Source organism: Coenobita brevimanus, chromosome 45 (genome assembly GCF_032717465.1).
Source record: "Coenobita brevimanus isolate Jiangsu-jjx chromosome 45, ASM3271746v2, whole genome shotgun sequence".
In the NCBI taxonomy this organism is placed as follows: Eukaryota; Metazoa; Arthropoda; class Malacostraca; order Decapoda; family Coenobitidae; genus Coenobita; species Coenobita brevimanus.
In genome coordinates, this window is record NC_136998.1 from 1,499,648 (window position 1) to 1,524,368 (window position 24,721).

The 24,721-nt window shown below is 41.2% G+C and overlaps 1 protein-coding gene across 1 annotated transcript in view; it reads left to right on the forward strand.

Moving 5' to 3' along the window:
• Positions 1-24,721, forward strand: part of LOC145398384 (dipeptidase 2-like) — a 94,932-nt gene that overhangs the window by 60,163 nt on the left and 10,048 nt on the right. The window contains exons 8-9 of the mRNA XM_080271261.1: positions 12,948-13,023; positions 14,811-14,949. Coding sequence (XP_080127387.1) covers positions 12,948-13,023; positions 14,811-14,949 — 215 coding nt within the window. The remainder of the gene's footprint in view (positions 1-12,947; positions 13,024-14,810; positions 14,950-24,721) is intronic.

Sequence of the window (24,721 nt, forward strand, 5' to 3'; positions counted from 1 at the left end):
TTAAAAAAGAAAGAAGGAAAGAAAGAAAGAAAGAAAGAAAGAAATGGTAAGGAAGGGCCGGTCTTGTCACCGAGGGCCACCTACAGCCACCTAACCTAACCTAGTTTTTTCCAGTTGCCCTTGGTGTCTCTCGGTGGCCCTCAGTGAAACGACTCAACGTTTCTGTCGGGGTTACGATGCTCGTTGTTTAGAGTATTGTTTAAGATTTTGAATTCCATTTTGATTTCTCTAGACGTCTTAAAGCCACCAGCAAGCCATCTTCAGGAGATACGGTACTGCTTGGTGGAGTGAAGGATGGTGGCAGGTGAGCCGGTATTTATGGCCCGTATGTAGATCAGGTGATGGGGGACGGCAGGTATTCTGCAACTCAGTGTACAGAGCACACCTGAGGGTGCTCAGCCAATCACATAGCGCACTGCAGTCTTCTGCTTCAGGAGACAAAAGATTCTGGCAGGTACTGTATGTTTATGGTAGGTGTACTGTGGATGTGAACAAATTCTAGCATCCTTAGACATCCAGTGCTAAATTATGGATTGCCTTCCATATCCTTGCCAGCAAGATATTCCCAAAGAAAGGAAGAGATGAAATAATAATACGACGAATGGACAGAATTATGGCCCAACCACCGTCACAAAAAGAAGTCTCTCTGGACATTGACTCATGTTACAGGAACTACTGTACTGTATTTGTCATCTGCCTACAAGGATGTTGAGAAGGCCCTGAACAACATGATACATAATAATGTGAAGCCCACTGATCCTGATGCACTATCAAAGCTGATCATCCATTGCAAAACAAGATGAACCACCCCAACCTCATCACGAAAATCTGCCTCTCACTGACAAGTGCTCTTCAAGATGTGAACGCAAGTATATCAGTATACATGGAACACTGGCGACTGCAATTGCCAATTCTCGATATATATGCTTCACATCAACCATATTGTCCAAGAGGATAACAGCTCACCTGGAGGTAGGTGTAATTCATCGCTACACCAACTAAAGGCATGGCCTTGTTTTAACCAGACAATAATTTGAAGACCAAAATATTACCTGCAAAAATAAACTAACAGGAGGAGTATAAGGATGAGAGAAACTGTTTACATCTACACCAATAAACCAACCATAAACATACAACTGCCAGAATCTCCCCCACAAAGCAGAAGACGGCAGGGAGCTACATGGCTAACTGAGCGCCTTCAGGTGTGCCTCGTACTGGATTAGGTAACTGCCATCACCCATCACCTAATCTTGCAATGGGACATAAAAACCTGTTCACCTGCCACCAACCTTACTTCCAGCTTGAACATTCCGCCAAGCAGTAGCTCTGAAGACGGCTTCCTCATAGTTAGAAGACGTTTCGAAAAATCACAATGTAATTTGGAAACTTACTCAATACTCACAGCAAGGAACATCATTTTCTCATCAGAAGCATCATGAAAATCACATGTAAACCGAAAACTGCTACCACCGATGTAGACTTCCATAAAACACACACACACACACACACACACACACACACACACACACACACACACACACAATAGAAACCCTCCAACTCGGATCATTGCGGGTGGGAAGGCTGTCCGAGTTATAAGGATTGAATTATAGCATGTGCATTTGAAACAGCATCATCTTTTTCATCATAAATTATTATCCACAATGTTACGTGTTTTCTAAATCCAAAGAGCCACCCAGCACTAGCCATGGAACTCGCACTTTTACTATGGTTGCCCGTCGTTCAATAGCTGCTTAAATTTCTATGCCTCTAGTTCTATCACCAGCAGAACGTGTTGGCAGGTACCATTTATAAAAAACTATCTATCTATTGCTAGACGCCTCAATCTCGTAAGGAGTGGCCACAAACAAATCGCCTCCATGTCGCCCTGACCAACGCCATTTCACTGCCATGCTCCCAGCTCACATCCCCCTCTATCATTTATAAAGAACTTCATCTAAATTTTCATAATATAGCTTTCTAAATATCTTCACTGTGGACTATTCATTGCCAGCACAAAACTTGACTACATTACTTAAAAGTGTCTTTAGCTTTCCTTGAACCAGAAATGCGAATTTCAGTCATTACTTGGGCTGCAGATGTCCCTCTGTATAGATTTTCAAGGATTTCCAGTTTTTCTTGGACAGACGTACTTGTCTGCTTTGGTGGGGGGTAGGCTTAGGACTAAGGCCGAAAGTCTTCTTGGGACATCTTTTTTTGTATATTGATCTTGCCTGTAAACAAAATTAATACAAAATTAAATTGAAACACTTATCAGCAGTCGCTAAATGTAATATATGACATAAACATAGACTGACGGCAATAAATCTCGAAAAAAAAAGCTTCAGCGTGAGCGTGGTAGTCTGATTCAAGCGCCAAGTATTTCATATAACTGGTGCTCGTCCGAAATGCAACTCCTGCTCGTCCGAGTTGCATTGATTTGGTCAGCCCAGATATTTTGTCCAGGAATCTCAGGGTCCAAGTGAGAGGGGTTATTGTGTGTGTGTGTGTGTGTGTGTGTGTGTGTGTGTGTGTGTGTGTGTGTGTGTGTGTGTGTGTATGTATGTCTTTTTGTAGAAGGGTTATAGTGTGTGTGTGTGTGTAGAGGGGTTAAAGTACGTGAATGTTTATATCTATCTATCTATCTGTCTATCTATCTATCTATCTATCTATCTATAAGAAACAGAAGAACCAGTACAGTGTGCAGCATGTTTATTGCAACGTTTCGAGGATGACACTCTTCATCATCAGGCATTTTAAAATAAAACAGACCACTAAATATTCCTATAGCGAGCATAACACGAGTAAAAAGGCTAAAAACTCTGCAAGATTCGACACAGAATCAATGAAAACATGATTATGTGTCGAATCTTGCAGAGTTTTTAGCCTTTTTACTCGTGCTATGTTCGCTAGGAATATTTATTGGTCTGTTTTATTTTAGATTGCCTGATGATGAAGAGTGTCATCCTCGAAACGTTGCAATAAACATGCTGCACACTGTACTGGTTCTTCTGTTTCTTATTCGCCTCCGCTTTCCTAAGGATGTATCCATTGCTGATATATATATATATATATATATATATATATATATATATATATATATATATATATATATAGATAGATAGATAGATAGATAGATAGATAGATAGATAGATAGATAGATATACATATTCATAAGGAATTAGAGTACATAAGAAATATGCTTTATAACAACGGGTTTCCTAATTTTTTCTCTGACCTTTACATTGGCAAAGCTATTAACAAGTTACTAACCCCTGTGGCTCAAAAAGTTCAAACTGTCCCGAAACACACTATTTACTTTAAGCTCGATTACAGAGGTAAACATAGTTTTCACCTGAGAAACAAGCTACGCAAACTACTCAGCTACACATTTCCACAAATAGAGTTCAGGGTCATTTTCAGTACGAGAAAAATAGGTACTCTCTTCAGAATCAAAGATAAAGTACCCATACATCTAGAGTCCTCTGTTGTTTACAGATATACGTGTGATAGCTGCCAGGCGTCATATATCGGGAAAACAGAGACATCTAAAAACACGCATACACGAACACTTAAGTACATCAGCTCGAACAGGCAAACCAGTCACTAAACCACCCTTTAGTGCCATCAGACAACACACACACACACACGATCACCCTGTCAAGCGAACCTCCTTCACAGTCCTTGCTTGAAGCCAGTACAGCTCTGACCTCCCCATCATGGAGACACTTTATACACACCTCTACAAACCCACTATTGGTGACAATAGTTCATCTGTTCAACTGCTGTGTTTTTAAAGGTTTGAATGTATTCTTATCTTGAAATTTTACCTGAATGTTCTTGCTTTTACTACACTGGTTTGTGCATTTTAGTGTATGAATGTTTTTATTTTTTGATGGCATAAGTAGGATATCTATTTGCCTTAGAATATTTCTAAGTTATTTTCAATGCAGTTTGATCAAAGACATAAATATTTTTACCATAGCTAAAATAAATTATTACCTCTAGGTCTGATGATGCAATGAGATATTGCGAAACGTCACCATTAAAGATGTTCCTACAAGCACTGGTGTTGATATTCCTTATTCGCCTGCGCTTTCCAAGCAACCAGTCAGTCGCCAGTATATATATATATATATATATATATATATATATATATATATATATATATATATATATATAATTAGCCGATTTCGGCTAGCTCCTGCGGAGGGTTGATTGGGCCTTAGGCCAATATAGCTAATGTAACTTTTCAACATACAATTAATCCTAATAAATTATATACCAAAACACTCCCTGGATCATGCTGATTCAGAGTATGCATCATATGTGGGGGTAGACCCTAAGGGAGCCGAGTTTATAAGTAACAAACAAACAAACACTCGCCTTTATTAGAGAGAGAGAGAGAGAGAGAGAGAGAGAGAGAGAGAGAGAGAGAGAGAGTTCTATATTATACGAGCAAACAACTGAAAATAAACTGGCAATTTCAGGAAACAGGAAACTGTCACAAGTAGAATATAAATCAAGAAGAAAACACACGGCATTATAAAGAGACACCAGAGAGAAGAGGCTAAAATGGAGTGAGTACAGAGTAGACCAATTTTGTTTCATCTTAATTTGTTCATACTGTGCACCCGTTTTGAGGGAGATACCTTGTTGCAAAGCAATAACTGAATTAAAAAAAAAAAACGGAGGTGGGATAGTGAAGATATGGTGGTCTGTCAGTTCTGAAAATAATTATTTGGGAAAGATGGAAACTAAATTGGAATTGACAGGACATGGCACGAAGGAACTGGGAATGACAGAGAGCAGAGAGGAAAGACTAAAATGGAGAGAGATATTGAGGGAAAACTCTCGTGAATGGGGAAGACCGTGAAACAGAAAGAATATACAAAAGGACAGGTGACCTTGAGAAGAAAATGTAGAAGATTTTGAGACGTGCACCCACTAAAGAAATTATCGGCACTCATTTAGCATGATAAAATCTAACACAGGGGACGAGAGATCTGAAAGTAAACTCTGAGTTTACGTGCCTGGATGGTAACCCTGAACTACTGAGCCTTAGGTCCAGATTCATACTGGTATCGGAGGCTCCGTAGCACCATGTACTAAGCAATTTGTGTTTATTAATTTTCATTGCCTTTTACGTTATAAAGACAGTTTGATTATCAACACAGTTTCCATAAAAATTTTAAACGAGGATATTGATGTGTAACGTAGATCAGAGTCATACTCAGCATTAAAACTCCTACTGCTTATTTGTTGCTCAAATTGTCCATGCTGAAGCAGTTTCGTAGGCAACACACTCCTCACATTATATGCAAATCGACAACCGTCTGAGGCAAAAGCCTATCCTTAGTGAACGCATATACTTACCGGCCATCCCCTCCGCGACGTTGTTATCACCTTCGTCAAACTGATGATACACCATTCTTAGTTTCATAATCCATGCTCTACTACTTGCACATCTCACTAATGTGGTTAATATTATAGCAATGTTACGATACATACTGTATATACTCTACATCAGTTGTTCATGGGGTGTTGTATTTACTGGACAGTTTTTTTTTTTTTTTTTTTTTTTTTTAGGAACATGGAAGCAAAGGCCGCGAGCCCGCAATTATTATTCCTTCCAAGAGAAAAACAATATACAAGAGAGAGCCAAATTCAAGATCCGATCATTTCAAGATGCCTGGACACACTGCGTTTGAAAGCCTGGAGATCATAGGAAGCAGGAAATACAGACAGAGAGAGACAGGTCCAGAGTTGACCTGTTGCATAAATGAAGGACTGGGAGTAACGGTTAACTCTTGCATTACAGAGTTGGACAGAAAAGGGATGAGAGTTTGCTGCTAGACGGGTGCTACGCGCCCGTCGTAGAGGTGGAGGAATGCATGCAGACAGTTCAGAGGAGCAGTGACCATTGAAGTTGCGATAGACAAAAGATAAAGATGCAACAGTGCGACGAAGAGACAGAGGTTGAAGGGAGTCAGTAAGAGGAGGAGAGTTAATGAGACGAAAAGCCTTTGACTCCACCCTATTGAGAAAAGATTTATGTGGGGAGCCTCCCCACACATGAGAGTTGTACTCCAAACAGGGACGGATAAAACTCCTGTATAGAGTCAACAATTGTGCAGGGGTAAAGAAGGAAAGAAGTCGGCTTCGCACACCTAATCTCTTGGAAGCAGATTGTACAAGAGATGTAATATGATCTTTCCAAGATAAGTCCCGAGGAAATGAAACCCCAAGCATTCAAGGATGATGCAGGATTAAGCTGAATATTATTAAACATTAGTGGGTATACCTATGAAAGATTTTGCCGGGTTGATAGGTGTAAAAACTGAGTCTTTGATGCATTAAAAACAACCAGATTATTTTTACCTCAGTCAGAGATACGAGCCAAGTCAGACATTAGGTGTGCCATAGCCTCATCCCTTGTTTGCTGAAGTAACTGCTGAGATGGACGTTGCGGGAACCGAATGGAAAGGTGAAGGGTGGAGTCATCAGTTTATGAGTGGATAGGGTTAGATGTACTGCCTAGAAGGTCACTGATGAATAAAAGGAAGAGAGTTGGTAAGAGGACAGAGTCCTGAGGAACACCACTGTTAATAGATTTTGGAGAAGAACGATGGCCGTCTACAACAGCAACTATAGAATGACCAGAAAGGAAGCTAGGGATGAAGGCACAGATAGAAGGATATAAACCATAAGAGGGCAGTTTGGAAATTAAAGATTTATGCAAGATTCGATCGAAAGCCTTTGAGATGTCAAGTGTAATGGCAAAGCTTTCGCCAAAGCCCCGAAAGGAGGATGACTAGGAGTCTGAAAGGTAGGTGAGAAGACCGCCAGTGGAGCGTCCCTGACGGAACCCATACTGACGATCAGAAAGAAGGTTGTGATAGGAAAGATGCTTTAAAATTTTTCTGTTAAGAATTGACTCGAAAACTTTTGAGATACAGGATGTTAAGGCAATTGGACGATAGTTAGAGGGTTGGGAATTGTCACCCTTCTTTGGAACTGGCTGAATGAGAGCAAACTTCGAGCAAGAAGGAAAGATACAAGTTGATAGACAAAGGTGAAAGAGTTTGCCTAGGCAGGGTGTAAGCACGGAAGCACTGTTCTTGTGAACAACAGGAGGGATTCCATCAGGCCCATATGCCTTATTAGTAATGAGGTCTGTGATGACAGAAAATACATCAGCTGAAAAAATTTTGATGTCAGCCATGAGGAAGTCAGAGGGGGGAAGTGATGGAGGAACAGCACCGGAATCGTCTTAGGTGGAATTGGAGGAGAAAGTCTGAGTGAAGAGATCTGCTTTATCAGTAGAAGAAATAGCTACAGAGCCATGAGAGTAGAAAAGAGTTGGGAAGGATGATGAGGTAAAGTTGTTAGAAAGGTTTTTAGCAAGGTGCAAGAAGGAGCGGGAAGAATTCAAGTTGGAGAGTTGAGAGCATTTAGTACAGATGAAATTATTTTTAGCTGAACGAAGAACAGACTTAGCATGATTCCAGGCAGAAACGTATAAAAGATGTGATTCAAGGGTGAGTTGGCTCCGGTACCTTTTATAGGCCCTCTCCTTGTTGCGGACAGCATTAGAACAAGCGTGATTAAAGAAAGGCTTTCTTGCATTAGTCAAAGGATATGTGAAAGGAATGTATGCTTCCATGCCCAAGAGAATAACCTCCGTAATGCGCAAGGCACACTCAGATGGCTCCCGGCCATGGAAGCAATGATCATTCCAGGGAAAATCAAAGAAGTACTGCCTGAAGGCCTCCCAATCCACAGCTTCAAAGTGCCACAGAAGACGTTTCTTTGGGGGGTCCGCAGGCCATACCAGAGTGATAGAACAGGTTAAGGTGATACGGTTGTGATTGGAGGAGCCCAATGGAGAGAAAAGATTAACAGTGTAAGCAGAAAGATTAGTTGTAAGGAAGAGGTCAAGTATGTTGGAGCTCTCTCCAAGGCGGTCAGGGATACGGGTAGGGTGTTGTACAAGCTGCTCTAGGTCATAAAGGATAGAAAAGGTGTAGGCTTGTTCACCAGGTGGATCAGTGAAAGGAGAGGAGAGCCAAAAGTGGTGGTGAACATTGAAATCTCCTAGAATGGAGATTTCAGAGAAAGGAGAAATGGATAGAATGTGTTCCATCGTAGAAGTAAGATAGTCAAAGAATTTTTGATAGTCAGTAGACTTAGGAGATTAGTAAACAGCACAGATATATTTAGTCAGAGAATGACAGGAGAGCCGAAGCCAGAGTGTAGAGAATTTAGAAGAATCGAGTTCAGGAACACGAGAGCAAGATAAGTCGTTGCGTATATATACACAACAGCCACCTTTGGCTTTGAAATGAGTATAGAGAAAGTAGGAGGATACAGAGAAGGGTTTGCTGTCAGTTGCCTCAGATAGCTGTGTCTCAGAAAAAGAAGGCGAGGTTTAGAGAAGGAGAGGTGGTGCTCAACAGAGCGAAAGTTAGAGGAAAGGCCGCGAATGTTGCAGAAATGAAGAAGATGAGAGCCAGACAGTGGTTCCAGGCAGCTCGAGTCGTCACCGGGAGAGGGGCGGAAGGTGGAGGCGGAAGGTGGGGGCATTTATGGTCCCCCCCCCTGGGGACTCCGAGGCCACGTGTTGAGCTGCCATGATTTTTTTTTTTTTTTTTTTGGAAAAGGAAGTGTAGTGTGTACTGTGCATGTAGTTTGGTGTTGATAGTTAGAGAAACTTGTATTGGAGAGCATGCTGGCCTACTCTCTGTGTTACTGAGACACTGAAAAAGTTCAGCAAAGGGGGATGGTCGGGAACTAATCCGGAGGGCTGACGAAATGGGGGCTTCAGCTCTCCCTGTCATCAGCTTTTCATCCACCTTGGGAGTACTGCCCTGCTCGACTGGCCTATAGGCCTATAATTTATCAACCCATACTTAAAATGCTAATGGTGGTTGTCGTTGAATCATAACCTATGAGATAATCTAAAGGTGGCAACCTCAGATACGATGGGTGCCAAGCGGACAAACAGCACATTGGTTTCTATAATATCTAGTGGTTAATGCTTGCTGTTTTGAGATCTTTCTTCGAGCATAATGTCCATTGCTCTGAATGATTCGTTATATACGACATGAAGATACGAAGGAATATATAATCTGAAGGGAGAGAGAGAGATAGTGAGAGTTGGGGGAAATGGAGGGGCGAACAAATTGAAGGGGGGGGGGGATCAGGTGTACCAACTCTTACTGTGTACTCACGGCTTCTGAGCCGGTGCTGGTTACAAAGAGTATCGAAGCATTGAGTGCCGATAATTACTGTAGTTGGTGTACAAGCCACCCAAATACAAAACGATGGCTGTTTAAGAAACAAGGAAGTGAAGCAGGAAGAGAATGAAGAAACATGGAACTATCTGAGGGGAAGCTTAAAAATAAGAAAAGAAAAAAAATAGGATGTGGAGAATTTTGAAAGGATCAAGCGTTCCCGGAAAAGAAAATGTTATCTGTGAAGCAGGGCGGTGAGAGAGGAAAGAAACACACACGGAGGAAACTGGGAGAGAAAAGTTGGTAAAGCGGGGGAAAGATAACTGCTGGAGTGGAAAATATAATTCTGACAGGGCTAAACGTTTAGCCTTGTGAGTGTTGTAATTCATCTTTACTACCAAGTGACTATTTGCTTCAGTCAGAAAGGATATCGGCCTGGAAATTTTTAGTGTCCCTTCTCTCCGCCTTTACAGTGACGTATTTTTCTAATTTTCCTTGTTACCTCCAGACTACTTTTACTCAGCCTGGGGTAGATTCTGGTAGTAGATTTCTAAAAAGGCTTCCAAAGCACAGAAGAAGACATTAGTTAAGTAATTATGAAAAAAGACAATGTGGAACAGACAAGTAGTGCACAAGGAAGGAGCGTAAGTGGAAAACAAAGATCATATAACAGGGAAATAGAACGTGGCATCAAAAACCGAACAGAGAAAGAAAACAGCAAGGGTGAGAAACACGAAGGAGAAGAAAGACAGAAAACAAGGAGAGAGACAAAACTGGAGGGAGACAAATAATGAAATTTGGGAGGCAAAACATGGAGGGAGGGAGAGAGAGTGAGATAGCAGCGAGAGAGAGAATGAAAACACGGGGAGACAGAAACATAACTGTAAAAAGGGGAAAAAAGGGAGGAAGAGAAAGAAAGAAGCGAGGAAGAGGAAGAAAACAGGAAGAGAGGTTACCAAAACAATGAGGGATAAAACAAAATTAGGAAGGAAAAAATAAACCAGGGCAGGAGGGAATGAAAACGGAAAAAAATGAAAACAGAAACGGGGTGAAAGAAAACATTCAGAAAGGTGAAGAAGGCTGGAATGAAAACAGCAAGAGAAAGGAAGGGAAACAGGGAGAGGCAGAAAACCAGGACAAACGAAATGGCGAAGAGGGGAGAGAAAACCGTAAGTCAGAGAAGGATAATACGAAGGGAGGAGGGGAAATAAGGAGGGAGATAACCAGGAGAGATTACTAACAGAGAGAGAGAGAGAGAGAGAGAGAGAGAGAGAGGATTAAAGCTGAAACTTGTGCAAGTTAAAGATGAAAGATGAGAGGTTGGGTCGAGATAACTTGATGGGGCACATACTGCATACTCTCACCGCCGTGTCACATTATCTGTTGCCTTGCTGGTCGTGAAACTAGTGCTGTGAAGCGCCAGTTGAAGAGGTAGTGGTAAAACGGTTGAGTGTGGGAATTAACATGACATATGTAAATAGATTCTTTTGCTAGCTTCTTAAGGACAGCGTCAGAACAGATGAATACGCGTTCTCACAGATATGAAAACAATAAATACTGCATATAAATAATGATGACTGGACTGAGCATGCATTAAGTACGAGTAAACTGCTCATTCTCTGAGGCTTAGCAGTCCTCTTGTCTACTACACAACTTCACATGTCACTAATTTAACGCTGTTATTCACCGCCTGTATTAAATACACGCAGAGAAAGTCTCTTTACGGATTGGTGTTTTGATAGTTAGCGGGGTTGTTTTCAGGACATCTCAGTGGGTTTAGTCTTGTGGAAGATGGTTAAAGTTTAACCCATTCTTATAATTCACTACGGCAGGTCCCTTAATCCTGCATAAACTGTTTGGTGGTTGCAAGCGTAAGTTTTAAAAAAGGTGTCATCCCTATAAAAACAGAAATAACGGTGTCCATAAATCACCTTAAACTTCAGCGTAAGCATATTTTGTTAGCAAAATAGCATTTGTTTATCCTCTTGAGTACGGTGCGTCTTTTTCTTAGTACTATCTTTCAATGATTATTTTCAGCTTACTTCAGACTTTTCGAAATACATACAATTAATTTACCATTTCATTATAGGAAGATCTAAGGTTGGAAAAAATGTCTGGTGGTTTCCTCATTTAAACGAAGTCATTCTGATGAAGGTGTTTGAGGTTCTGATGTTAATGTGGATTACAGTTGCCTAGAAAATATACAGCATTGTTTATTTTAACTGGACTGTTAGCCGGCTGGTTTGGAGGTGAAGGAGAGGCCGAGAACAGTCTGAAGAAATTAGATGCAAAGGTATTTACTGCATGTGAGGGTTGTGTGTCCTTGAAAGAGGCGCTACTCTGTGATGTGGCGACAGGTGATAGACAGATAAGAGGAGACAGACAGACAGGCAAAGGATGTATTGGTTGAGAGAGGGACATACTGGGAAACAGATAGACTGGTGGACGACAATGATTATGAAACAGGTAGGGAGCAGAGAGTATGAACTGCCGTACCTGCCCTGGCTGAGGTTCACAAACAAATTTACCATCAGTGACTTGTTGTAACTGTGATTTACCCTTTAGGAGGCACAAGAAAAAGAGAGAGCAGGATCATTCCATGTCTTTGTCCTAATAAAAAAACAACTTCTTTGTCTTAACTATGAGATGTGTTTGCAGGACGGGTATGGGACAAAGAATACAGCCTCTTCCCGCGTCTCTTGACCTTCATTCAAGCCAATATATATACTGTATTCTCTAAATTTTAAAAACAGGAGCAGCCTATTATGGCTCTAGCAGCCTAATGTAACTATGTAACTTTCATAGTTACAGCATCACATGAACGAGTCTAGTATCCTTATGCCCTTCAGTATGAGATCTTTATCTCTTACCTTACTGCTGTCACTTGATTATATTTAGCTTAGGTAGATCCAATTGAAAGGATTTTGAAAACTTTCTCCTTGGTTAAATAAATTCATCTTTTCAGAGTAAGAAGAAACTATAATGCATCATCCTCATAAATAAAGTGAACTCATAGCAGGTCTTGCATTGCAGTGACCTCTTTTCTTCTTTATTCTTACGGACTTTTGCAGCACAATTGAACCTGAGATGTTAGAAACCTTCTGTTAATTTTACCTAGTGTTCATTCAGCATGTAATACTTGTTGCGGCTCCAGGCTAACTTATGCATAAACCCAATGGACCATGGGAAACCGGACACATATGTCAGCCATTACCATAAAATATTTAGCAGAAATTACATTAATACATAACGTGTATTTTGAGAGTGAGTTGCACGAGGTGAATAAGTGTATTATGGTGTGGGAGGGGGCGAGGGGGTCTGCAGTGTGGTTATAATGGATTTCCTTTTATTTAGCTGTAAATTGTGTTAGTAATGAAGCAATGCAGAGTGAGAGTTGCATCGTAATTTTACCAGCTGCACTCCTGTCTCTACGTAGGATAGTTTCAGAGGTGTGGATGTCTCATGATGGCCCAAGAAGACTGGCGGTTGACTGGAGGTTTTTAATGACCGTGAATGCATGTTTATGTACTTTATAAATCAGTCAGGAAGCATTTTTTTTTTTTTTGTAGTACTGTGAAAAGTTTGTTGGGTGTTGGGTGCACAGTACATCTCTGAGTAAGAAATTCACTGCGCACTATCCAATTGTTTATGGTAATGAAATAAATCATTTTTACACGGCATCTGTACCTCATTTCACCCTGTGTCTCCCTGCAGCGCACATCAACCACATTCGAACCATGGCGGGGGTGGACTACGTAGGCCTAGGAGCTGGCTACGACGGCATCAACAGGTACGTGAGGTTACCACAGCGTCTACTGTACCAGGCAGGAATCTATCAGCAGCTTGAGTGTTCATAAGTAATTAACCCTTAAGCCCTGCGACTATTTTATTTACTGTTGACATAAATCGTGTGATGCCTTATGTGATACCCTATACTGTTGCGCGAGATTCACCCTTAGTGTGTGTGTGTGTGTGTGTGTGTGTGTGTGTGTGTGTGTGTGTGTGTGTGTGTGTGTGTGTGTGTGTGTGTGTGTGTGTGTGTGTGTGTGTGTGTGCGCGTGTGTGTGTGTGTGTGTGTGTGTGTGTGTGTGTGTGTGTGTGTGTGTGTGTGTGTGCGTGTGTGTGCGCGCGCGCGCGCGACACTTACAGCAGCCGGGTAGGCCGTTGGTAATAGTATTTTTTCTTTTAATATTTCTTTCCTGCAGTGCATTAATAAGTGTTAAAAATAACTTTTTACACATATCTGCACATACTTCATGCTTTAAGTTTGTGATAACAATGTGAGTAAGAGTGGGGGCAACGTATGATTTAACTTTCAACTAACAATGGCGGCTGGGAATTTGGGAAAACGGTAGGGGCTGGGGGGTGAGAAGCTGGGTGTAGCTCGTTTCGTCCCCCCTCCACTTTTCTTTGGATATACACGGGTGGGAAGGGGGGATTCCTGAGCAGATTTTAGCACTCGTAAGTAAATAAAGCCCATTTCCTTATGCCAGTCACTGTGCACTGAGGGCACCCATCCCCTTACTTGATGAAGCATTATTTTCTGGTGACTACAGTGAGTGACAGGCCAATGTTTCCTGTAACACACAAAACAAAGAAATGTTCCATAACACAAGTTATCGTGAATGTTTCGGAGCAGTAATCCTGGGATAATTTTATTTAGCTAGTAATTCAATTGATAAAAAGAATACAAAGATTAAAATAGTCACTTTACTCACATGACTTTGTATTAAACTACCATACTAACACTAGCCTGATGGATACTAGTACCCAGATGAATGAACATGGTGACAAAGACATGCACAAACACACACAAATAATAAATAAAACTAAGAAATTAAGTCTCGTAAATGATAAGATGCTGAAAATCCGTGCAGTCATTTCTTTCAGAATTTCCAGACAATTAATTCCAGTAGATACAGGCAATCCTTGCTTTATGAAAAGAGTGTGATTTGTAATTCCTCAACTGTTTCCGCACAACTGATATTATAAAACGGAGAGGAAATGGGAAATTACATTCATGGACAGCAAGTAAGCTTTTATAGGCATTACTTATTGTGGATGGTAATCATGTATCATAAAAGGCTTTAGGAAAGATTTGTATTTCCCTTCTTTCTGTCCCGGATATTTAGTAAGCATTTCAGCTTCCAGTTCTTTATTGACCTGCCTGGAGACTCTGCCATTTCTTTTTACCTTCATTCTGCCTGTCTTCGTCTATTCTTGTGTGAAAAGAATATTTATGTTTCCATCTACCTACTGCTTCACTCTACATTTATATTTTTTTCTTACCTTAAGGCATGCTGTCCATAGCAAATTATCACCTGCAAACAATATATATATATTTTTTCGTTTTCTTGGCCAACTATATTTTCATTCTTTTATCAGACTAACTGCGTCTTTTTTTGTGCTTTTGATTTTCCCCAGCATCACATTTAATCTTGGTTGATGTAGTGTGTAAAACTTGTGATCCACTTTTTTCCTGCTTACTGAGCACGCGGACATTTGCAAGTCAAGGGCAAAAATGAACGATATAGCTTTATTTTCACGTAAATAATATCCTTAATGTTTTCTGTCCAGTACTCCAAAGGAGCTGCCTGACGTCACCTGTTACCCACAACTGTTCGCTGAACTGCTCCGAGATGCCACCTGGTCTCTGCAGGACCTGAAGAAGCTGGCAGGCCTCAATCTGCTTCGGGTTATGGCCAGGGTTGAGCAGGTGAGCCAGGCCAGGCATGTGAGGCAAGCCGGATATGTAAGGCAGGCCAGGCATGTAAGGCAGGTGAGGCATGTAAGGCAGGCCGGACATGTGAGGAAGGCGAGAAATGTGAGGCAGGCCAGGCATATAGTGCAGGTTAGGCATGAGAGGCAGCGCAGGAGAGTACGGAAGTCATCATCATCATCATCATCATCACCATCATCATCAGTGAACCTGTATCATGAATAACGTAAAATATATATCCCTGAACGGCAGCAGTGAATTAGCATATGTGTATTCATTCATTCATAATTCAAACCTTCAGTATTCTAAGATGCACACCACATGCCACAAAACACTCGCAAATTAGGTATACTTGACTGAGTCGGTTTCACAGCAATTCAGGAGTATTTGTTCCACCAACAGCCAAGCTACATGAAGAGATGCACCATTTGTTACCTGCAGCTTATCTTCATCAAATTATTACTTTTCCATACTCCAATGTCGACACCTTTTTTCTCGACCATCAGTCTCAAGTAATATATACATCTTTTTAGTTCTCCACCTCTTCCACATGTATCTTTAACGTTACTTGCAGAGGCTACTCCCTTTTCAACGCCCTCTTGCTGCACGTTTCTGTGAAGGATGTGTAAATTGTTGATCCTTGTTTAACATTGCATGTAAAGATTGGAACGGATAAAGAAAGGAAAGAGTCATGCAAGGAAGCAGGTAAGGTAGCATTGCCCACCATTACGGGTGATGTGATGCTTGTGTGAACGTGGTCCTCTACTTCCTGGATTAATATTTTCCACCGTAGAAGGGGCAAAGATTACTGGAAGCCTCCGTATTCTGGCAGTAATTATCGGAAAAAGCATGCACATCAGATCTGTTCAGCTTGCACTAAACACTCCAAGGCATGCTCAGTTGTAAGATTACTCTTATGTTTTAAAAAATGGCCATCATAAACTGTGGACGTGCACACAAGTTTACCCCTTCAGGTTTAATACTATGGCCATATGACGCACTGATTTGCTGTAATTGCTTCCCTCAATGGCAATGGGTCATATATTCCATTTTGTGCTCTGAGTTGAGTTTATTTAAGGTCACAGTAATGGACCGCATTCTTAATGGCCTAGGAGGTTTCTATGAGTTTTGTTTATTACAACATGAGGGGGATGCTCGCCTTCACTTTATTTGATGTAGAGCTATCTTCAGGTGACTCTGAACTGAGTGTGATGCCAAATCGTTTCTTGTAGTTCAGGAGACAGTTTGTTACGGTGGATGATAACTATACGAGTTTTGTCCAAAAAGAAACCGAACCTTTTAAATAGTGTACCAACTAGTCGGTGTAGCGAGGTCGCAACGGGAGGTCTGCGTGGCGGCGACTTTGAGGTGTAGTATAGCGCAAGCCACATCACGCCACTCATGTAATGCTGATGAGGCGTGTATACACGCTTCTGTGAATGTGTGTGTAGTGCACGAGGCGATTAAGTTGGAAAATGAAGGGTCTTGAAGGGCAACGTGTTTGCGTTAAGTTATGTTTCAGACTCCATAATTCTTGGAAGGAAGCCAATATCTACCTGCTACCGAAGAAAGTTCCTCTGACGCCTCTGATTACAGACCAATTGCTCTCACATCATCTCTTAGTAAAATATTTGAGATTATAATTAATAAGTACCGTTCATAGTTAAATATCTTGAATCCAACAACTTTATTAGTGATAGACAGTGTGGTTTTCGCCACTAAAGATCCACTGTTGATATACTGAGTTTCCTGACTCATACCATCCATCAGTCAATTGACCAACATGGAGAAACTCATACAGTAACCTTTGATATTTCTCAAGTTTTTTTATAGAGGGTGGCATCGTTCCCTGCTATTCAGACTGGTCTATCATCTTTTGTTCTTCCGATTTCCAAATATCTCAGGAACAGGAAGATCTATCTATCTATCTATAGCCCGACGCCCTAATCCCGCAAAGGGTGGCAGCAGACAAAAAGCCTCCAAGTCGCTCTGTCACCCACCATTTGACTACCCTCCCCCAACTCACTCCCCCCTCCCTCATATACCTCTCAACTCCATCCCTCCACCTCATCATCGGTCTTCCCCTCCCTCTCCCTCCCTGCAACTCACCTTCATACACCCTCTTAGTCAGTCTTTCGTTCTCCATTCTCTCCACATGTCCAAACCATCTCAGTGTATTTCTCCTAATCTTCTCAACTACATCCACATCCACCCCACAACGTTGTTTCACTTCTTCATTCGTCAACCTGTCCCTCCATGTCACTCCACATGCTCCTCTCAAGTAGCTCATTTTACCTGCTCTCACTCTTGACTTGTTCCCCTCTTGCAAGGTCCATGCCTCGCTTCCATACGTCAGGGTAGGGATCACAATACTATCATGCAGTGACTTCTTAATTTCCATACTCACCTCCCTATTTCTCATCACTGCTTTCATTGAACCAACAACCTTCCTTCCCTGCTGTACCCTTTCACGCACTTCATCCCCCAAGGTTCCATCCTTGCTCATTACACTACCCAAGTACTTGAATCCACTCACGTTCTCCATATCCTCACCATCCAACCTCACCTTGTATTCTGTGACTTCATTCAGAAAGATAAGAGTAAAAATAGATGATCTATATTCCAATTTCCACTCGATTAATGCTGGCGTGCCACGAGGTTCAGTTCTGGTTCCAATCCTATTCTTAATTCATATTAATGATCCCTTATCTGTCACCTATAATACCATCCATTCATATGCAGATGACTCAACACATCAGAGTTCATTAACACTTAAACACTCATTCACAAAGTGTAAACTCTCCAACTCACAACTCACTACAGCAATCTTCATACATCAAGACTCATCTAAAGTCACTCAGTGGAGACAGAATAATATTGTCTCATTTAATGCTAGGAAAACCAAATACTGTATACAAAATTTACTAAGAGGCAGATACTGCCTGATTCCCATATTACCTTAAGTGTTACTAATATTCCTAAAAGAATCGAAATTCTCGGTGTTTCACTTAACAGTGCCCACAGCTGGACTTCTCATGTTAAACCAATTGCTCAAACCGCTTAAAAGTAATTTGGATTATTGTACAGAGTCCATAACTTCTTCATTGACGAGCAGTTAACTGTAATTTACAAGAGTCACGTGCACCCTCAGCTGGAATATTGCTCACCCTTGTGGAACGGAGGTGGAGAGGTTGCACTAAAACATCTAGACAAAATTCAGAACAAAGTTGTTAGAATCATTAATAACCCTATTACAAATGAACTACCTCCCCTACAAATAAGAAGGAATGTTGCCTCCCTTGCATTATTTTACAGATAATTTTATGGCAAATACTCAGACGAAGTTGCATCCATTGTGCAACCTCACCATGCTTTACCCCTTGCTACACAGGCATCTGGTAGCGGTCACGCTTGAACTGTCTCACTGCCATATTGCAGAACTTCTGCCTGTCAGAATTCCCTTATTCCCCAAACTGCATCTTTCTCCCCCAAACTTCAACCTACGGCTGTTCAAGTCAAACTGTAACAGATTTTTTAAAGAATGGAGGACACCTAGTGTATATTCTGGTGTACGTATTTTTTTTTATTTCTTTGTTTTTCCTTCCTCTGGTCTGTTATTAAAATTTAAAAAAAGGAAAAACGTTTATGGATTCTTTCAAATGTTGCAACAGGCTTATTGGAAGGGTTGCTTGAGCGGTATGTAATGTCACAAGTGGTTCCACCTCCTGAAGTCGGGAAGAACTTCCACAGAAGATGATCCCAAATCTGGACGGCCTTCCGTGTCAAGAGGCAACGATCATGATGAGAAAGTGTGTACTGTGATCCGTGACTGTCCGTGAAGTGTCCAAAGAAACAGGCATCTGTAAAAGTTCGTGTCACACAATTTTAACCGAAAAACTAAAGGTGCATCTTGTTGCCACAAAATTTTTGCCAAATATGTGCCTCGTCTGCTGACAGAGGAGCAGAAAGAGAACCTTGTCACAGTCAGTCAGAGCTGTTTGATTGAATGCTGACGAAAACTTTCTAACATGTCATAGCTGGTGATGAAACGTCGGTGTGCGGCAACGATGTCGAAACAAAAAGGCAAGTCGTTGCAGTGGGGTGGAACATCATCACTGCGAAAAAAAAAAAAAAAAAAAAAGGTGAGTAACTCAACTGTGAAGGTCTATCTATCTATCTATTGCCAGACGCCTCAATCCCGTTTGGGGTGGCCACAAACAAATCGCCTCCAAGTCGCCCTGTCCCCCGCCATTTCACTCCCCTGCTCCCAACTCACACCCCCCTCTCTCATATACCTCTCCACCCCATCTCTCCATCTCATCCTCGGCCTCCCCCTCCCTCTTTCCCCCTCCACCTCACTCACATACACTCTCTTCGTCAGTCTTTCACCCTCCATCCTCTCCACATGGCCAAACCACCTCAGTGTGTTCCTCATAACGCTTCCTATCACATCCACATCAACACCACAACGCTCCTTTATATCCTCATTCGTCAGCCTGTCCCTCCATGTGACTCCACAGGCTCCTCTTAAATAACTCATTTCCACGGCTCTCACTCTTGACTTGTGTCCTTCCAACAACGTCCAAGCTTCACTTCCGTACGTTAGAGTTGGTATCACAATACTGTCATGTAGTAACTTTTTCACTTCCATGCTCACTTCTCTGTTTCTTATCACTGCTTTCAAAGAATCAGCAACCTTTCTTCCCTGCTGTACCCTTTCAAGCACTTCACCCTCCAAACCTCCATCCTTACTCATCACACTACCCAAGTACTTAAACGTACTCACATTTTCCAATTCCTCACCATCCAACCTCGCTGTACATTCACTGACTTCACCTCTCTCAAAGACCATCACTTTACTCTTCCCGACATTCACCTTTAGATTCCGTTTCTTACACACTCTCTCAAACTCATCCACCAAGCCTTGCAGCTGTGAAGGTAATGTAGAATTATTTTTTCTGGTGGAAAAATGTTGTTCATCATGTGTTTGTTCCACATAGTCAGACAGTCAATAAAGAGTTTTACGTGGACGTCGTGAAGTGTTTGAGGGAGGCAGTGCGAAGGAAAAGACCTGAGGCATTGTCAAACAACAGCTGGATGCTGCACCATGACATGGCACCTGCTCATGCGTCACTCTTTATCCATGACTTTTTGGCGAAGAACGAGACGACTATTGTCTCCCATCCTTCCTACTTTCCGGATTAAGCTCCTGTGGACATATGTTTGTTCCCAAAGATGAAATCCACCGATTTCAGACGATTGAAGAGATAGACGAAAATGACTGAACACACTTTCACTCAAGCGCGTGTATCTCGATGACTAAGTGACGTGGCGTTATGCGGCATGTGTTAGATTAAAGCTCAAAGTAGCAGCCACACAGCGTTTCCGTCACAATCATGCTAGTTGGTGCGCTATTTGAAAAGTTCGATCCCATTTCAGACAGACGTCTTGTGATGAAGTGCGTTAACGCATTCCTGCTGGCTGTGGATTATATGGGTTTATATATAAGGAATTTTTGTGGTATAATGCCTATGTAATACAGCTCAAGTGAGAGCTACTGGTCAATCGGCATAAATGTTTAGATTCGGAAGCTTAGCCTCGAGCCCCTGCATTTCTGATGATGCAATAAAGAAATGAATGATAAACAGACATATTAGACACATTTGAGGGTGTATGGGGTTTATTGCAATCCGCTCTAACCTTTTCAGTGGACGAGGGGGAAATGCAAATTGTTGTCTTCATACGAGACATATATATATATATATATATATATATATATATATATATATATATATATATATATATATATATATATATATATATATATATATATATATATATATATATATATATATATATATATATATATATATATATATATATATATATATATATATATATATATACATATGTATATAAATATACATGTATATATATATATATATATATATATATATATATATATATATATATATATATATATATATATATATATATATATATATATATATATATATATATATATATATATATAAAATCTCATCTCATCAGCCGTTTGAGTGTCCACTGCAGGACCGGCCTATTCCGACCGAAGTCGGGACGATACAGCCAATGTATCTCTACCAAGTGGCTTAGGCTGTCTGGTAGAGATTGTATGTAGGGTGAGAAGTGCTTGTAAGTGTAATTGTTGTGTTGGAATGGCTTTGGATGTGTGTGTAGACTGTGAACCAAGTGTAATCGGCCCACGCAAGCCGACTGGGTGCAAGCATACTTTACAGTATGCAAAACTGGTTCAACCACGGCACCCCTTTTGTCCGTCAATGCAGTGCGTGGCCTGAAGAATGCTCCCAAAGTTTATTACCTTGGCGGGGCACGAACCCACGTTCTTCGCAGTATGAAAATACACTCTTTACCACTGAGGCTCCATATATATATATATTGTTACGGAACAGAGAAAGATAATGTACACTTTCAGTAAGAATACTAAAAATCACTACTGTCCCGTAAAGTTCCAGGTTCAAAACAAAAGAGTTAGGTAAAATTACAAGTTAAAGTTTAATGCTCAAACTAACAACAAAACATTCAGGACTCATAAGGATAATGTAATGGCAAAATACAGGTTAAATATATGGTTAACTGCAATAGCCTCTATTAACACGAAATTAGCAAGAGTAAATTTATCTAAGTCAGCCCTGATAATATGACAATACCAGATAATACTCAGTGAATGCAAGATATATTATTACAGATACAAAATATTATTATTAAGGGCTAACACCCAAAACACATGAATCACAAAAACCCCACTAGGCCCAAGAACCAACACCTCACGCTACACAGTACAAGAAAAAATGCAATAACAGCTACACTCAAATTACCCAGCTGCTAGATGGTTGGAGACTTTCTGAGCACTCACAATAATAACAACTGTACAGGGGAGGACAGAGATGTGAACAAAATGAGGAGTAGATCTAAGTGGCAATTAATGTAGAGACTGAGCTCATTATATAGGGGCCGGCAGAGCTTGATACAACTTGTAAGAAGGACGCGCAAATGAAGCCATGGGGACAAAGAGTTGACAATCCTGCTCTGAACAACAGAAAGAACGACTTACTCTACTATAAGGGAGGAGGGAGAAAGTGAGGTAGAACACGTTCGTGATCAAACATGCAGCATACTGTACGTTAGAATTACACAAAGGATGATGAAATCATAGGCTATGTAACACCTCCCCACAAAGTAAAAGAAATTTACAAAGGAAATTTCTTATTACTCTAAAACAATCTGTCTAAAGTCTAGATAAGCAATCAGCAATAACATTTTCTTTCCCCTTGACATGTTGTATGTCTAATGAATACTCCTGAAGAAGTAGACTCCATCTTGTCAATCTCTGACTTTTATCTTTAAACTTACTAAGGAATTTCAGGGGGTTATGATCGGTATAAATGACTATGGGGTCAAAACCAGAACACAAATAAAATGAAAAATGCTGTAAACCCAAAATCAAGGCTAAAAGCTCTTTCTCAATAGTTGAGTAGTTCTTTTGAGGTGGAGTGAACTTCTTAGTGTAATAAGATACAGGGTGTTCAATACCCTGATCATCCTCTTGCAGCAAAACAGCCCCAGCTCCTGTATCACTTGCATCAACAGCCATCTTAAAAGGCTTACCAAAATTTGGAGTAGCGAGCACTGGCTGACTTAATAGGATAGCTTTAAGTTTGCTGAAAGAGGATTCACAGTTATCGGTCCAGACAAATTTAACTCCCTTTTTCAGTAGGTCTGTAAGTGGTGAAACAAGAATTGAAAAGTTAAGAACAAATCTCCTGTAATAACCTACCATTCCCAAAAATCTTTGTAGCTCTTTCCTACTTTTAGGTCTGGGAAGATCACTTATAACCTGAACCTTAACTCCTGGTGGTGCAACATGTCCATCACCAATTACATACCCAAGGAACTGAAATTTAGCTTGACCAAACTCACACTTTGATAAATTGGCTACAAGATTAGCCTGAACCAAACGCTCAAGAAATTTACTGACATGGCATAGGTGATCTTTCCAGTTGTCACTGAAGATTAATACATCATCAATATAAACAACACACCCTGCCAAACCCTCTGTTACAACATTCATGAGCTTGTGAAATGTGGCTGGTGCATTCTTCATACCATATGGCATTACAGAACATGCAAAAGTCTTTCCTAGTGTTACAAAACATGAGATCTCCCTAGCACATTCAGTCATAGGTACTTGCCAGTATCCCTTTAACAAATCAAACTTACTTATGTACCTAGCCTTTCCGATCTTGTCTATGCAATCTTCCACGCGAGGGAGAGGGTAAGTGTCTGTTTTGGTTATCTGATTAACACGTCTGTAGTCGATGCAAAGCCGCTGTGACCCACCTGGCTTAGGGACTAGAGTGACAGGAGAACTCCACTCGCTCTGACAGGGCTCAATCATCTTGTGGTCCAACAGGTAGCCAAGCTCCTTCTGGATGAGAGGAACTTTCACTGGGTTCACACGGTAAGGAGGCAATTTAATTGGCTTTGTGTCTCCAACATCGACATCATGCATCAACACAGTGGTTCTTCCTGGAGTGGCACGGAACACTTGCGGGTACTCCTGCAGTAATGCCGAAAACTCCTGCCTTTCCTTGGGAGGTAGATGAGAAAGCTTAGTCTGGAGATCATTCATGATATCAGGATTCTTCCCCAAACTATCACTCAGGCTCATGCTGCATGGGAGAACTTCACTTGCAGACTCGGGTGGAACAGCTACAGTGCAGACTGGGTTATTTTCGTCCCGCCTGTGATATAACTTTAGCAAGTTGATGTGACAAAGTTGCTTGTTCTTTCTACGATCTTGTGTGGCGATGACATAGTTGACATCACTGAGTTTCTTCTCCACAAAATAAGGACCACTAAACTTGGCTTGAAGAGGTTGCCCATGCACCGGTAGCAGAATCAAAACCTGATCTCCTAGCTGAAAGTGGCGTAACCTGGACTTCTTATCATACCAAATTTTCATCTTCTCCTGAGCAGCTCCTAAATTCTCTCTCACCAGCTGTAAAGCAGTGGACAGCCGTTCTTTGAACTTCATCACATACTCCAGCAGGTTGACATCATCTTCCTCCGACAGCCAGCATTCCTTGAGTAGCTTAAGGGGTCCTCTTACTTCATGGCCAAACAGTAGTTCAAAAGGTGAGAAGCCCAGTGATTCATTTGGAGATTCTCTTGCGGCAAATACAACAAATGGAAGACCTTTATCCCAGTCTTTCTGATGTTCCAAACAGTATTTCTTGAGCATCGATTTGAGTGTTTGATGATATCTCTCCGACGCTCCTTGGGTCTGGGGATGGTAAGCTGAAGACGTGATCTGGGTGATGCCCAACTCTTTCAGAGACTGCTTGAAAACATTTGACATGAAATTACTTCCCCAATCGGACTGTACCTCCTTGGGCAGACCAAACTTTGTGAAGAGCCCTAGCATTTCCTTAACCACGTTCTTTGCTGAGATATTTCTAAGTGGAATGGCTTCAGGATAACGAGTAGCCATATCAATCAGGGTCAACACATAAGAAAATCCTGAAGAAGTCTTAGGAAGAGGGCCCACAATATCCACCAACACACGGGTGAATGGCGCCTCAAAAGGAGGAATGGGAACTAGAGGTGCAACCTTTTCGGTCTGATTACACTTCCCCACAACTTGACAGGTGTGACAAGACTTACAATACCAGGAAACATCCCTGAAGATACCTGGCCAGTAGAAGTG